Genomic DNA, 14,963 nt, shown 5'->3' with positions numbered 1-14,963 from the left:
CTTTTACCTTAAGGAGCATATGTTTCTCACTGGGAGTTAGGTACATCTTATTCTCGTAGTAATCCACACAGATGTTGACAATGTCAGCCAGTAGTTCTTCATAACCTGGGATCACCTCCAATTGCTGATGGAGACACTAAAGAAAACACCCACCGTGTTAGATACACACATAGAACCTTTGGTAATTTCCATCCAAGCTTTTCTGTCTCCTTGTGCAGGTTCATCTGTCTCTGGAATGAGCCTTTGTAGTGTGATAGTAGAGAGAACTCAATGGGAGGCGAAAGATCTCATAACATAGAGTTATGGGCAGCCCTGCTCCACTATGATGATAATATAGGTACTGACCATCAGGAAATCTATCAGCTCATTGAGGTTTCTAGCACCATTCTTTTAAATGTCCAAAATGACAAATGAAACCTGTAAGGAATCTTTATAAACTGGTTTTAGTAGGAGTATCCAATGACAGAATCTGAATAACAACTAATTCTTTGGGAAAAAATTATTTCTCTTCCCAATCTTAAGGAATATTGTCCAGCCAAATGAAGGCAAGATAGAGAATGAAAATCCAGTCCTGGTGAAAGGATTTGAAACGTGACAGCTTTCCACAGAGAAATAGCTATTCTCAGACTTGTATAGGAAGTCAACTCTTCTGTCTGATAGAACATCATTAAAGTCAGCTTGGGGTTGAGTGACAGATGAAAGTAACTGTGTTCTGGAAAGCCTTGCCTCAGGCATGTACTAGCTGTATTAGCTGCCTCTGTTTTCTCATTTATAAAATGGGGATAATAATAGTACCTACTTCACAGGATTGTTTAAAAAGGCCTAAATTAGCTGTCATGCACCTCAAGTTAGATTGGTTAGAAAAGAATACCAAAGGCTGACTTTTGGTGGAAAAGGAAGGCTAAAATTATAGTGGTATGGGTTTTCCCATTGCATCCTTGGTTTCCATAGTAGCTGAAGGCTACTGTAGAAAATTAGACTGGGAAGAGATAGTCTCTGTGACAGAAGGACTAGTCTGATCAATGACTGCAAAACATCCAATTTAATGCATGCCTTTCCTTGTCTACCCAGAGTCAGCATTCCTGAGTACACTAACACAGAGGGAAGGAAAAAAAGAGGAAGAAGAGAGGAGTGAGGGAGCCTATGGTTATCACCTGGGTGATCCTGTTATGGTTTGCCAAAAACATGGAGAGGTTCTGAGACTCCTGGATAGACTGGGGATCTGCCATCTTCCTCAGGAACTGGGCTGCTCTGAAATACAAAAACCCCCCTCAGAAAATTCCCTGGAAAAAGCTGGCACTGTGGATCTGAGCTGGTCCTGAAGCCTTTCACCTTTCATGTCTGGGTTGAAATGAAAGGTTTTGGGTTTCCTCAAGCAAATGAAACATATTTCAGATTCTATTTTTATGTTGAAACGATCCCTTCAAGGACCCAACTGTGCCATCACCGCCCCATCTCCCCCAAACCTCAGGTTGTGTCTAAAGTCATGTTCTGCAAGCCTCTGGCCCCTTGTCCCCAGTGCTACCCAAAGCTCAGGTCGTGGGGCCCTTGGAAGAAGCCTTGGAGAATGAAACTTTGGGAAGGGGCTCCCCTGACCTCTTATAGGCAGAGTGGTCATTCTTGACACTGCACTTCATGTTCTTCAGCTCATCAAGGACGGCGAACATGTTGATGAACTTGCCCAGAGTCAGGAGGTACGCCTCAGAGACAAAGTCCTTCCTCCGCTCCGTGTGACACAGTCTCTTCACCTCGCTGCAGAACCGCTCAATGGCCTTACGCTGGAAAGCAATGAAGAAGGGCTAGAGTGGACTGAAGACCAAAGGTGATACTGGAAGACCTGCCATCCTCAACAACAGGTTTTTTCTTAAAGGACTTCCCAAGCCCAAACCTGATTTCTAAGACAGAGTGGAATCTATGCGTCCTTGTGTTACTTTAGTCAAAAGACTAATTCACTTATCAAAGACACCACTGTTTTCCATTCCTCTCCGACACTAATATTCTACTGCAATCAGATTAATCCATTCCCCAATGATTCTCCAAATCATTCTTTTTCCACAGGTAAATATTGTTCATGGGGAGAAAAGTATCTTAGAAGGTAGATTTTTGGATAGGCTCATAGCTGTAGAGCTGAAAGGGACCTTAGAGGCCATCTACCCCAATCCATTATTTTACAGATGAGGAAACTGAGGCACAGAAAGCTTAAGGGACTTGAATAGGATCATTAAACTATTAAGGTCTGAGGCAGGATTTGAATCTGATTCTTCTTGACTTCAAGCCATTTATTGAATCCTGTCTCAGATACTTGGGTTTGGAAATAAGGAATAAATCTCTCATAGTTTCCTAATATGCCAGATGAAAATAATAAATAACTCTACAATCTTGTTGTGAGAATCAAATGAGATTACGTATATAAAGCGCTTTGTAAGCTTAAACCGCAAATGAATGTGAATTGTTATTGTTTATCTTTATTATGGTTTGGACCTGAAATTCTATTAATATAATAAAATCCCAATAATAAAAAATCCAATAATAATAAGTTCCTGGTGAAAAAACTCCCTTACCAATATAGGCCATCATTTACTTTGCAACTTAATTATTTTTATTCATTTTATTTCCCTTGCTTAAAATGTTCATTCTCTCTCTCTCTTTACCCTCCTGTCTATTCTTCAAAGCCCAGATTAGATCCATCCCCTTTCTTGGCAACTCCAGGACATGATGATTCTGTCTTCTCTGAGCCCTTAATGTACTGATATCACAGAAATGGAAGTGGAGGGGACTTTAGACATCATGTAGCCCAGATGAAGAAACCGAGCTCCAGAGAAGTTAAGTGAATTGTCCTAAGTCAATAATTAGATATTAAGTAGCAGAGCCAAAATGCAAACTGAGGTCACCTGACTCCAAACCACTGCATGTTGGTTACACATTTGTTAGTTTCACTTCCTCTAACTTCCAAACTCTGTGAAGGCAGAGACCACGTTCTGTGGCTTCTCTTGTATTTTACTTGTAGGTCTATTCCGATAGTTAAGGTGCTCAATAGACTCAGCAACTGACTAAACCAAGATCTTTCCTTTAGTGCAATGGAAAAAGTAGAGATGTAAGATGTTTATACAGTGGCTGGAAGTCTGCAGGATGCTTTGCTTACATTTTCTCATTTGAGCTTCAGAGACATGTTGGTCAGAATCACTGTGAATCTTCCCCTCCCAGATGGGTTACTTTTTTTTTTTTTTTTTTGACTCAGTTGAAAAAGGTCATTCTTTTTTTTTAATCACCGAATGGGTAGTTGCTTCAGTCAAACTGAGAACTGTTAAAGAAAGACCTTGACTTAAAAAGGTCAGAGACTCCCACTGCATCCGGGACCATCTCCAGGCTGCCTGATTGTATCTGGCCATTGAATACAGATGGTTTTGAGAAAGAAAATGAGGCTGGTAACTTTGCACAGACCTCTCTCACTTCAATTCAATTCACTCGAGTGTCAGGCTGTTACCTCCCTGATGTCATGGTCATCTCTGAGAATGCAGAACAACAACCTCTGAACCTCAAAGCAAACCCAATGCACTAAATATTAATATTGTCAATTTGTCATTTTACAGATGAGAAAACTGAGGCTTAACACAGTTAAGTGACGTGTCCATAATCATAAAGTTAATGTGTTAGAGGAGAGATTTGAAACCAGGTTTTCCTGATGACAAGTTCAGCACATTATTATTATGCCTTCCTGCATCTCTAAGATATGTGAAATGATGCACACCTTGGTCTAACTGCTCTGAGTTGAAAGGTAGGCTTTGAAGTATTTAGAGCAAGAAAGCAGTCTGTGAAATGTCTCACTTTATTACATACATAAAAATAAGATTACACACATGTATATGTATGTTCACAGGTCACACAACACACATGCATGTCTACAGATCTATACACATGTCTATAATGTGTATGTTTATTATAGATATATACATATAAAATAATGTGTGCACGCAATCACATATGTGTCATATATGTGATATATCTCTATATGTACGTATAATAAAATTATATACAAATATATATGTGTATACATATACATACATGAATTATTTATCTATATTATGTATTTCAATATAGCTAATATGGAAATATAATTTATAAAGAGACCATAGAGTTTATAAGGGTACTTTGTATATGGACTTTTTGTGTTGCTTTTTATTTAAATTCATTTTCTCCTATAGAAGACTTTGTATTCTAAGTTTAATCTGTGAAGAAATGTGACCTCAGACAAGTCCACGAACTCATCTGTAAAGTGAGGATGATGCTACATACTTCACAGATATCCAGATAGCACAATGGATAGATTAAAAGGTTTGGAATCAGGAAAATGAGTTCAAATACCACCTTGGTCTCTCCCTAATTGTATGACCCCAGGAAAGTCACTCCCCTCTAATGCCTCAGTTTCCTCATTTGTAGAATGGGAATAATAATAGCCCCCCAACAAAGTTCTTGTGAAGATTGAAAGTTAAGGTAAATACCTTGTAAATAAGAGCTATTATTATTAGTTCAATCTAATGATTCTTTCAGCACAAATTTTTTCTATGACATTATATGTCACTTCCTCTTTCCCAACCTGAGTTTCATCATCTGTCAAAAGGGAAATTGAGCTAGGTATCCTCTACTATCTCTTTTAGCTCTCAAGGTTTTTATAATATAAAATTATATATTTTAATAGCTGTCAACAAAGAGCTATAGGCATAGCAATCAGATTAATATAACCAGTGCATCTGACAAGAGCCTGCTGATTAGTTTTCTTTATTAAGTAACTTACCATATCAGTGACTCTCTGTAAGAAGCAGCTTCCTTAAAGGGAAGTTACACTAACTATGTGACTGAACAATTCACTTAATCTTATCTGTCTCAGTTTCCCCATCTGAAAAATGAGCTGGAGAAGGAAATGGCAAGCCAATCTTACCAAGTATCACTGCCAAGAAAACCAAATGGGATCACAAAGAGGATAGGACTGAAATGACTTATAAACAAATTCCCTGTTTAGTTCACTATTTAACAGCATTAAGTGAATTGGCCAGAGTCACATAGTTAGTATATGTCTGAGGCTGAATGACTTTCCTGATTCCAGATCTAGAATTCTATCTACTATGTCACCTATTTGCCCCCAAAATTACTTAACACACTATCAATTTGGCACACAGTAAACATTTAATAAGTGCTGTATTCATTGAGAGACAACTGGTAGCATAGTAGGCAGTTCTGGCACAAAGTCAGGAAGCCCTGAGTTCAAATCTAGTCTCAAACATTAGCTATATTATCCTAGGCAAATCACTTGCCTCAGTTTCCTCAACTGTGAAATGAGAGATTTAGGGTAATAACAGCACCTATCTTAAAAGTTCGTTGTGAAGATCAAATTAGATAAAACAATTTTTTTTAAAAGAATATGGCCTGGCGCATAGTAGGTATTATATAAATGCTTATTCCTTTCTCTCATTCATTCAGTCAATTCATTCAGCCAAGCAAACTCAAAAAACAGAAGCAAAATGTTACCCTAACCAGCTATGCTTTAATAAGACAGAACCAAATAAATGAACAATCCCCCACTTTTGCCCCTGTAGTACCACTCTTCCCCACCCCTAATGCTTTTGTGTTGCTTTCCAGACCAGCTTTAAGTTTTTATAGCGTTACTCTTTTCTTCCTTCTTTCCTTCCTCTTTTCTTCTTCCTTTTTCACACAGTTTCAGTCAGGGTATTAAGGTCTGGTTCTGCTGCTCTCTCTCTGACAAGCTATGTATTCTTTTAGAAAGGAACTGACTTTGTAGGTCTCTGATTCTCTGGAGTCAGGTGTTAAGTTCACTTTCCCTTCCTCTTTTGTAAAAGGGGAGGGTGAGACTTCCCCAAGATAGTGGTCATTGAGGAATAATAATAAAGAGATCATAAAAGCACAGTTGCCATTCTCAGTCTTTTTTGCAGTCAAGGAACCCTGGTCTGTGTGGGGCTAGATGTCAGAGTATTGTTAAGTACTGTTAAGGTTTACAACATATATATATATATATATATGTATATATATATATATGCATATATATATAATATTTACATTATAATAGAATATATTTAATATTATATGTAACATTATACATGCATATATAGATTATATATTTATATATATCCAGATTGTATCTTTATTTTCGTGTGTGTGTGCGTGTGTGTGTGTGAATGATTGGTTGTTGTCCTTTGTTCTTGAGGAAGACCAAAATAATTGCATTACGTTAGACACTAGTTAGTGTGTCTGACTATGGCTGATCTGGCCACTTCAAGCTTGGAAGGCTCTGTCACAGTTTGAACACAAATAGTTCCTATGAACATGTGAAGTAGACTCTCTAACTCTGGATATCTCACATTTTTTTTTTTTCTGAGATAATTCAATTCTGCTTTGCTTATAGAGCACAGCATTTTCTATGATCACATTGGACAGTCCTATGCTAGTGTCTTCCATGTCATACAATCAATTTTAAAGTTCTTAAACGAGATCTTTAGAGTGTCCTTGTATTGCTTTTTCTGACCACCTCATGACTGTGTGCATATACATACACACACACACACATACATACACAGATAGATAGTCTTATAAATGAATAAAGTAAATTGTCTAAGATCACACAGACAATAAGTGGTACAGACAGGATCTGAATGCGTATCTCCTGACTCCAAATTCAATTCTCTTTCCACTGTCCAAGAGACTTTCCTCATAACAACTGTATGTAGTAGATCACAAAAACATTTTACAGATGAGGAAATTGACTCTCAGAGGGGTCAAGTGACTTTCTAGGAAATATTTAAGGTGGGATTCAACCCCAGCTCTCCTGACTCTAAGGAAGTCCAGCACTCTACCCATTATACCTCACAGCCTACATGCCTGAAAAGGATGGGCACTTCCAACACAGTTAAGGTATATGAGGTAACTGGAACTTACAAACACTTATCTTTGGGATAAAATAAGAGGCTCTTCAGAGATACCTTCTCACTTTGTTCTATCTCTAGTCTGTTTTTACCTGAAAGTACATGAACTTCATCAGTTTGGTGACTTCTGGCTCCAGTACTTCCACTGTCTTCTCATAGATCTCCACACGATTTGGCTGCTCATTACATTTTACCTGTGGGGGGATAAGAGACCATGGACTGATGGGTATTTTAATGATAACAGAGGGGTAGAGGACTCTGGCTTGCCTGAAAACTGGATGGAACCCGCAGAACATTGATGGAGAATAGCTACATTCAAGAATCTCACCCACCTTACTTTCCTTCTCTATCTGTCCTGACTGAGCTGTGTACATCTTCCTCTCCTCCACTGAAGACCTTTCTCTTCTATTTTTAACCATCATTCCCAATGCCACTTCCTTTCCCCCCAGAAATAGATGAGAAGGGAACAGATTTTGGGAGTGTAGAATACTCCATCCATTCTTCTGGGGATGAAGCACTGAGGACAAAATCCAGGAGTATGCTGGTAAATGTTTAACAACCAGTTCTCAGAAGGTAGGAGGATGTATAGACAGCACACTTTTTAGTTTGATTCTCATTATTAACATTTTCTTTATCGCTTACTCAAATCTAGACAATCAATAAAACAATAAATCAATCCTTGATTTCTAGCGTTTCCAAGATGTAAACGTAGACAATGAGAATTTAACAACTGGGTTTTGAGAGCTGGTTCATGCTGGCTCGAGCACATCCATGGATCTCCACTGTCCCACCCAAATTTTATAGGATTTAGAACTAAAAGGAACTAGAGCAGTCAAGTTTAACCCCAAAATTTTCCCAGTGAGGAAACTGAGACCCTGAGAGAAGTGAACTGACTTGATGACATGAGTCATAAATTGTAAAGTTATTATAAAAACCCAAATGTTGTGATTCCAGATAGTGCTCCTTTTAGTCTATCACACAGCTCACAAGTAATCCAGAGAAAAATCTATTTCATATGTAGAGCTGGACAGACTAGGAAGGGATACTTGTTAAGGAACAAAAAAAAATCCATTTAATTTTCATTCTCTTTATGAACCATAGGCATTTACTTGATATGTCAAAGGCAACATAACAGCATAGCTAAAGAGTTAGGGCTCATCCTTCTGACACACACTGGCAGTGTGACTGTGAGCAAATCATTTAACCTTAAATGCCCCCAACTCAACTTGCTAAAGGCAGAAGTTATGGAACAACAGCCAATTTTCCCTATTAGGAGTTTTCCTCAAGGAGAGGACCTACACTAATGAAATCTGGAACAAAAATTTAATAAAACCAAGTCACTTAGACTACAGTCTCCTCCAGGAACACACACAGTGGAAAGAACACTGACTCTGGAATAAAAAAAAAATCTGTTTAAATCCTGGCATGAGTAATCTTGATCAAATCACTTCATCTCCTTGAGATGTGTTTTCTCATCTATAAAATAAGGGGGTTGAACCAGCTAATTACTAAGACTCCTTTCCATGCCTAAATACAGTGACCTTCTTTGTAAAGCTCTCTGAATTCCTCTCCTGTCTGAGAAAGAGTCTGTCCTTATACGCGACTATTTCTTGGTGTAATGCATTAATCACTGAAAGGCAAGGAGAGAGAGAAGAGGATCCCATTCTAAGAAGCTTCTTACCTGGGGGATGGCCCGAGAACAGCTTCTCCAGGTGTAAAGCATGACTGCGTATTCATGCCCTTCCTCCAACATTTCATTCTGAAACAGATATAAACTTCTATGTTTCTGGGATTTTAGAGGAGAAATAGTTCATGCTCCCCCAGACCCTAAAAGAAGCCAACAAACCCCATTCAGAACCCCAATAGCTCCCAGAGTGAGACTAATTTCCAGACAAATGGTCTAACTGAAACTCAGCACAAATAAGAAAACTACAGTGAGCGAATCATCCCTCCAAAGAAAGAGAAAGAGAGAGAGAAAGAAAGAAAGAAAGAAAGAAAGGAAAAAAGGAAGGAAAAAAGAAAGAAAAAAAGAAAAAAGAAAGGAAAAAAGGAAGGAAAAAAGAAAGAATGAAAAGAAAGAAAGGAGAAAAGAAAGAAAAAATGAAAGGAGGAAGGAAAGGAGGAAGAAAGAGAGAAAAAACCCAAAAGACTTTGCATTAAGACCACAAAAGAACAGCTGGTAGAATAAGAATCAGAACATAGACATCGTTCTGTCATCTGCCCCCAGACTTCACATCAGAAAAGGGAACCTATAATGAGATAGATGCTTTTTTCCACTTAATACCACTTAACCCTTCCCCCCCAATTCCTTCACTCTCCTAACAGAGTGGATGCTGACCATGTCTAGGCTGGGGTTGTTGGGAGGAGGCTCTGGAGTTTCCATGTGTATAAAAGAAGAGGAGGAGGTAATTTTACAGAGTTAGAGCTGCCCGTGCTAATTGTTTTGCTTCACTGTACATGTGGATGACAGGACATTCATTTTCTTCTGAATGGCAGCATATTCTGATTTCTGACAGTGAAAACTCCCAAGGACTCTCCAGGTTCTTAGATTATTTAGAGCATAGTCTGGGCCCTTGGAAATTATCAACAAAGCATTTTGTCATAGGCTATATTGTACCCATCTGCAGTTGCATTAGTCTTGTGTCCCTTACATTATTATATGCTGTGCAGAAAACTCTATGGATGCAGGCTAAAGAACTAAAAGGAATCTTAGAAGTCACCTAATCCAACTCCCTCATTTTACACATAAATTAACTGAGGTAGAAAAATTAAGTGACAGCCTAAGGTCACACAGAAGCAGAGCTATTGGAATTTAAATACAGGTCTTTTGTCTTATACTTCACTGACATCCCCACAAGAGACAACATGATGTAGCCAGTACTCTTAGAATCAGAAATAGTCAGGATTCAGATCCTCCCTCTGACACTAACTATCTGTGTGACCACAGGCAAGTCAACTTCTTAGGTCCACAGGTAAACAAATAACAGACCAGTTGCTCATCTGCATCAAAGGAGGAAGAATCCACACTGGTGACTTTTCTACACTGATGAAATCACAAATCTGGATCAAAAAATACTCTCCCTCCCCACCAAGGTTGGGCTTAATTTATATATTTACTGAATTTAGTCTCAAAGTCCTAGCAACTTGCTCTAAATATGTGGCATGGTAGAATGGAGTTGGAAAATATGAGTTGAAATACTGGCTCTGCCACTTTCTACCCAAGTGACTTTTCACAAGCTATTTTATTTCCCAAGTCTGTTTCTTTTTCTGTAAATTGAGGGAGTAGACCAAGATAATTTCTAAGGTCTCTTCCAGCTTTAAACCAGGTTACAGTTCTTATTCCTTTAGTAAATGACTGTATGTCATTAGCACGACACCTCATTTTTCAGTGTTCATTTGTTTTTTAATTATGTCTGATGCTTCATGATCCCATTTGGGATTTTCTTGGTAGAGATACTGGAGTGATTTGCCATTTCCTTCTCCAGCTTACTTTACAGATGAGGAAACTGAGGCAGCAAAGTTAAGTGCTTTTCCCAGAGTCATAAGGTTAGTATCATATGAGGCCAGATTTGAACAAGGAAGATGAGTCTTCCTAACTCCAGGGCTTATCCATTGTGCCACTTAGCTGTCCATTTTTCTGTTTTTTATATATAAAGTGAGAGGGTTATGCCAAAGGGATCCCAAGGTCCTTTCAAGAGCTGAAATCAGAGAATTTTTTGAAATATAATCAATATTCTTAGAGCATAGGTGACATTATTAATATTTCAGAATTAGCTATAGAAAAGATTTTCAGTTCTAGCTTTGAGGGTCCACCCTCATGAAAGAATGCTCAACTGAATGACATTTATACTTCCTGCAATACTTTCTTCCTCTTTTCCTCCCCCTTGCACTGGCTGCTATACCTATTTCCCCATCTCCAAAGGGCAAGAAAAATTACATACAAAACCTAGCTTTCATCAATCTATTCTACTGACTGACTCCAAGCAGCCATGATGAAAGCTTTGATAAAATTAAAGTCCATTTCTCTGTAAGCTATTTCATTTGCTCACAGTGCCCTTACTCTATAACAATAAGCAAATAAGAAATCTGTGATATTGAAGCTCAATATAAATTCATGGCTCTGTAGAAAAATCAAATAATTTTCTTAGTTCCTGGGTGAGGATAGGGGTAAAGAAAGGGAAAAGGAATTAATATTTACTAAGTGCCCACTATATAGCAGGCACTATGCTAAGCATTTTAATAATATTATTTCATTGATCACTACAACCCAATGAGGTAAATACTTTTATTATTCTATTTTACAATACAGAAAATTGAGGAAGACAGAGATTAAATGACTTGTTCTGGGTAACATAGGTAGTAAGAAGAATGATTATTTCTCTCATACTAATAACCAATTATTAATTGAGATTAAGGTCTTTCTATTCTACTTCTGCATTCAGAAATAAATCCCCGTAAGACAGTGTTTGAAGGACATTGATGATAAAAGGGATTGCTCAAATCTTCATATTACATACTTGGGTGGGATCCCAATTCACAAAAAGAATCTAGTTTAGGTGAATTTCAGCTCATTATATTTTATTCAAGCAGGCTTATGGTCCAGAGAATCTTAGGAGTCTCTGACCCTTTCAGAAGTTCTAAAAGTTCAACTTTAGTTTTTATTTCTATGCTAGATAAAACCCACATAAATAAAAATCGCTCATTGAACAGTCCTCGATAATTTCTGATAGTATAAAGGAATACTGAAAACTGAAAAGTTTGAAAAACCACTGGTCTGGACTGCCCAAGGTGAATGGTCTGGATAGAGGTGAGTATGACACTCAAAATCTGGATTTACAGATTACAAAATCAGCATGTATATGTGTACCCACAGAGACTCACCATGCTGGAGTGCACTGTGGCCTGTTCAATGTACCTCGCGATGCCCGTCACAAAGGCATTCCGGTCCTCGAAGTTTGTATCAAAGTTGGCCTGTGGGAACCCAAAGATTAGAAGTTATTGCCAGATCAGAAGAGAACAGTTCTAAGGGCACTGGATGTCTTCTGTTGAGTGGGGTTTGGTGATCAGGTATCTCATTGCTTCTACAAATCAAAGAGTTTGCAATACCCAGCTGAAATAGAACAGGTCATTGTCACATAATCTTTACAAATCAGGCTTAAGAGAACTACTGGAATACTGATCTTCAAGCAAAATCTTCCAGCACTTGGAGGGATGGCATTCTCCCCAACCAGAAAAGTACCCTACCAAAACCAAGCCAAAAAAAAAAGGTGCAAAAAAAAAAATTGGGCTTTCCCAGGAGAGAATTTCTGCCATGCCCTTCTCATTTCCACCACCAAGGGATAATCAATCAATCAGCTTATCATTTAACCATCTACTCTGTGCCGGGAATTGTAAGAGGTACAAAGACAAAACTGAAAAAGTTTGCCCTCAATAAGCCTGTATTCTATTGGGTCAGACTAGGTATGCTATTCAAATCTATATCATAACAATCATAATAGCCTTTGTGCAGAACTTTGATGTTTACAAAGGACTTCACATGTTTTTCATGCTGTTCCCATTTTACAGATGAGGAAACTGAGGTTAAGAGAGGGTGATGATGATTTATTCAAGTTTACACAGTTCATAAGTATCTGAGGCAGGATTAGCACTCTTCTCTACTGAGCTACCTAATTTACAATAAGCATTATGTCAATAGGAAGTTAATTTCATACCCACTATACTTGAATAGAACCTTTAAAGTCCTCCTTCCAATAAGTCTTTAATGTGTCATAGATCCCCTTAGTAATCTGATGAAGTTTATGGAGCCTTTCTAAGAATAAATTTTCAAAATGCATAAATATTCATATATTGTTTTAAAAAGGAAAACTATCATATAGAAATAGTTATCAACATATTTAAAAATATTTTGAATATATTCTATGTGTACTTATGTGTGTACATGATGTCTCCTTGTGAAAGCGGGAACTATTTGTTTCTGTATGTCTAACCCATAACACAGCACCTGACACAGAATAAGTCCTTATTAAATGCTTACTGATTAATCAATACTGAAGTACTGAAATATTGGAAGTAAGTATATTTCACTGACAATCCACTAGTCAGTGAAATTATTTATCAGTCCACCAGACAGTATATAGGGAGACAAATGAATAAACCAATCTGGTGGAAAGCGTAACTTGCCCAGAGTGACTGAGCCACTGGCTATTTGTAAGGCTAACTGCATCTGCATGAAGACACTCCTCCAGTTGCATTTGCTTCCTTGGGTAAGCCAATCAATATTTATTATAAACATTCTCTTTGCACTTAAGTTAAAACAAACAGTCATGACCCAGGCTCCCCAAGCCATTATCTGCTTTAGGGAGCCAAGAGTTTTTCACATACATGAAGGAAATGTAATTACCCAGTTGGGCTCCAGGGGTTTTAAAATTGCAATATTTAATTCATGAGGTCAATACTGCTAAAGCTGAGATTGGTTCAGCAACTGGAGCAGTTAGTAGTTATTTGGGGTCACAGCAGAACAGGAGAGGGGAGAAAGCCCTTATATACACAATTTAGTTTATACCTCCCAAAAGAGCCCAGTCTAAGGGTAAGAAAGATGGACAGCTGCCTAGGGCACCATAAGCAAGTATTATAGCAAGGTACACTTTCAACTTTTTATAAATGCACATATCTTTCAAGACAGAGAACCTACTCTCCACAATCCACAGGGATTTATTTTGTACTAAGGCAAGTTGCATACATTATTGTGGATGTTTAGAGTCTATGATAACAACCTGCAGAGGAAGAACAATTTCTAAACTTTGACTAGATAGAATAAGATTTGCCACGACCTTACCCTCAACAGATACTTTCCTAAGGTGCACCTGGGATTGTACCTCCTAACATCACTTTTCACTTCTCTGATGCTGGCCTGGATCTCCACCTTTTCCTTCAATCTCCCATCTGCTTGTGAATTGATCTTGTCAGGAGATGTCTGGGCCTGGTTCTGAAAGCACTTACTTGGTACATGATGGAAGATGGTGGAGGTTCGATGCATGGCTGCTGGTCGGGGAGAGGCAGCTCCTCCAACAGGTCCACATTGGACAGGGCATCTTCTAGGGTGACGTGCGTCGTCATGATTGTGGCGTCTCAGTTCTGTTCTGGTTACAAAGTGAGGGAAGAGAGAAGAATGTTTGGAAACCTCAGATATTGCCAGAAATTCCTCCCCATCTCCACTCCCAGCCAATACACTGTAGCCAAGCTGAGGAAGGGGAAATTGCCTTTCAATCAATTCTTGTAATTAGTGATTACTCAACAGAAACTCTTGTGGGGATGGTTCCTGCTAAATGACCAAGAAAAGTGACTTTATAGCATATGTTGAATGGGAACCAGGAACCTACATACACACTTCCTTTCTGAATATATCCTAAGTCAGAAGTTCTTAGCTTTTATTTATCCTCTTAGTAATCTGATGAAGTTTATGGAGCCTTTCTAAGAATAATATTTCAAATATATAAATATCCATATTGGATTAAAAAGGAAAACGATTACATAGAAATCATTATCAAAATTTTTTTAAATTCATAGATTTCAGGTTAAGAACCTCTGTCCCCGAGTGTAGAGCTTGTGAGTTTGGGGATCCTTTATTAAAATCATGGGATCCTCTGACTTAAGAGATCTCAGAAAGGATCTCTTTCAATCTTCCTAATTTTACTATAGTAATACTCCCATTTTCCAGTGTTTTTGTTACAATAGTTCTGTAAGGTAGCTAATGGGTATCTCCTTCACCCATTTTATAGATGAAGAAATTAAGACTCAGCAATTAATTGTTGTATTGAGATATGAACTCGAGTCTTCCAGTGACAAATACACTATTTTTTTAGATCCATCATGTAAATAAACAGACACAGAGTGGTAAACTCATTCCTCTAAGGTCATATACTCTCTGTTTCACCTGGGAGAAAGTTGAGAACCAGAATAGTTAAGTGGGGTTATTCATGGACACACAGCTAGGAAGCACTAGAGTTAGATCCTGACTCTAGACATTCTGAC

The 14,963-nt window shown here is 38.1% G+C and overlaps 1 protein-coding gene across 3 annotated transcripts in view; it reads right to left on the bottom strand.

The window, feature by feature from the left end:
• CYFIP2 (cytoplasmic FMR1 interacting protein 2) overlaps positions 1-14,963 on the bottom strand; it is a 136,041-nt gene that overhangs the window by 96,262 nt on the left and 24,816 nt on the right. For 2 of the 3 annotated variants that reach the window (XM_074291921.1, XM_074291922.1), the window contains exons 2-8: positions 13,932-14,071; positions 11,814-11,903; positions 8,614-8,691; positions 7,025-7,126; positions 1,597-1,778; positions 1,155-1,251; positions 8-136 (exon numbers count right to left, since the gene is read on the bottom strand). In XM_074291921.1, coding sequence (XP_074148022.1) covers positions 8-136; positions 1,155-1,251; positions 1,597-1,778; positions 7,025-7,126; positions 8,614-8,691; positions 11,814-11,903; positions 13,932-14,048 — 795 coding nt within the window. In that variant the 5' untranslated portion in view covers positions 14,049-14,071. The remainder of the gene's footprint in view (positions 1-7; positions 137-1,154; positions 1,252-1,596; positions 1,779-7,024; positions 7,127-8,613; positions 8,692-11,813; positions 11,904-13,931; positions 14,072-14,963) is intronic. The other variant, XM_074291923.1, reaches the window with a different exon arrangement.

This window comes from Sminthopsis crassicaudata, chromosome 2 (assembly GCF_048593235.1).
Source record: "Sminthopsis crassicaudata isolate SCR6 chromosome 2, ASM4859323v1, whole genome shotgun sequence".
In the NCBI taxonomy this organism is placed as follows: Eukaryota; Metazoa; Chordata; class Mammalia; order Dasyuromorphia; family Dasyuridae; genus Sminthopsis; species Sminthopsis crassicaudata.
Note: the sequence above shows the minus strand (reverse complement) of the source record. Positions and strands in the feature narration are given on the sequence as shown.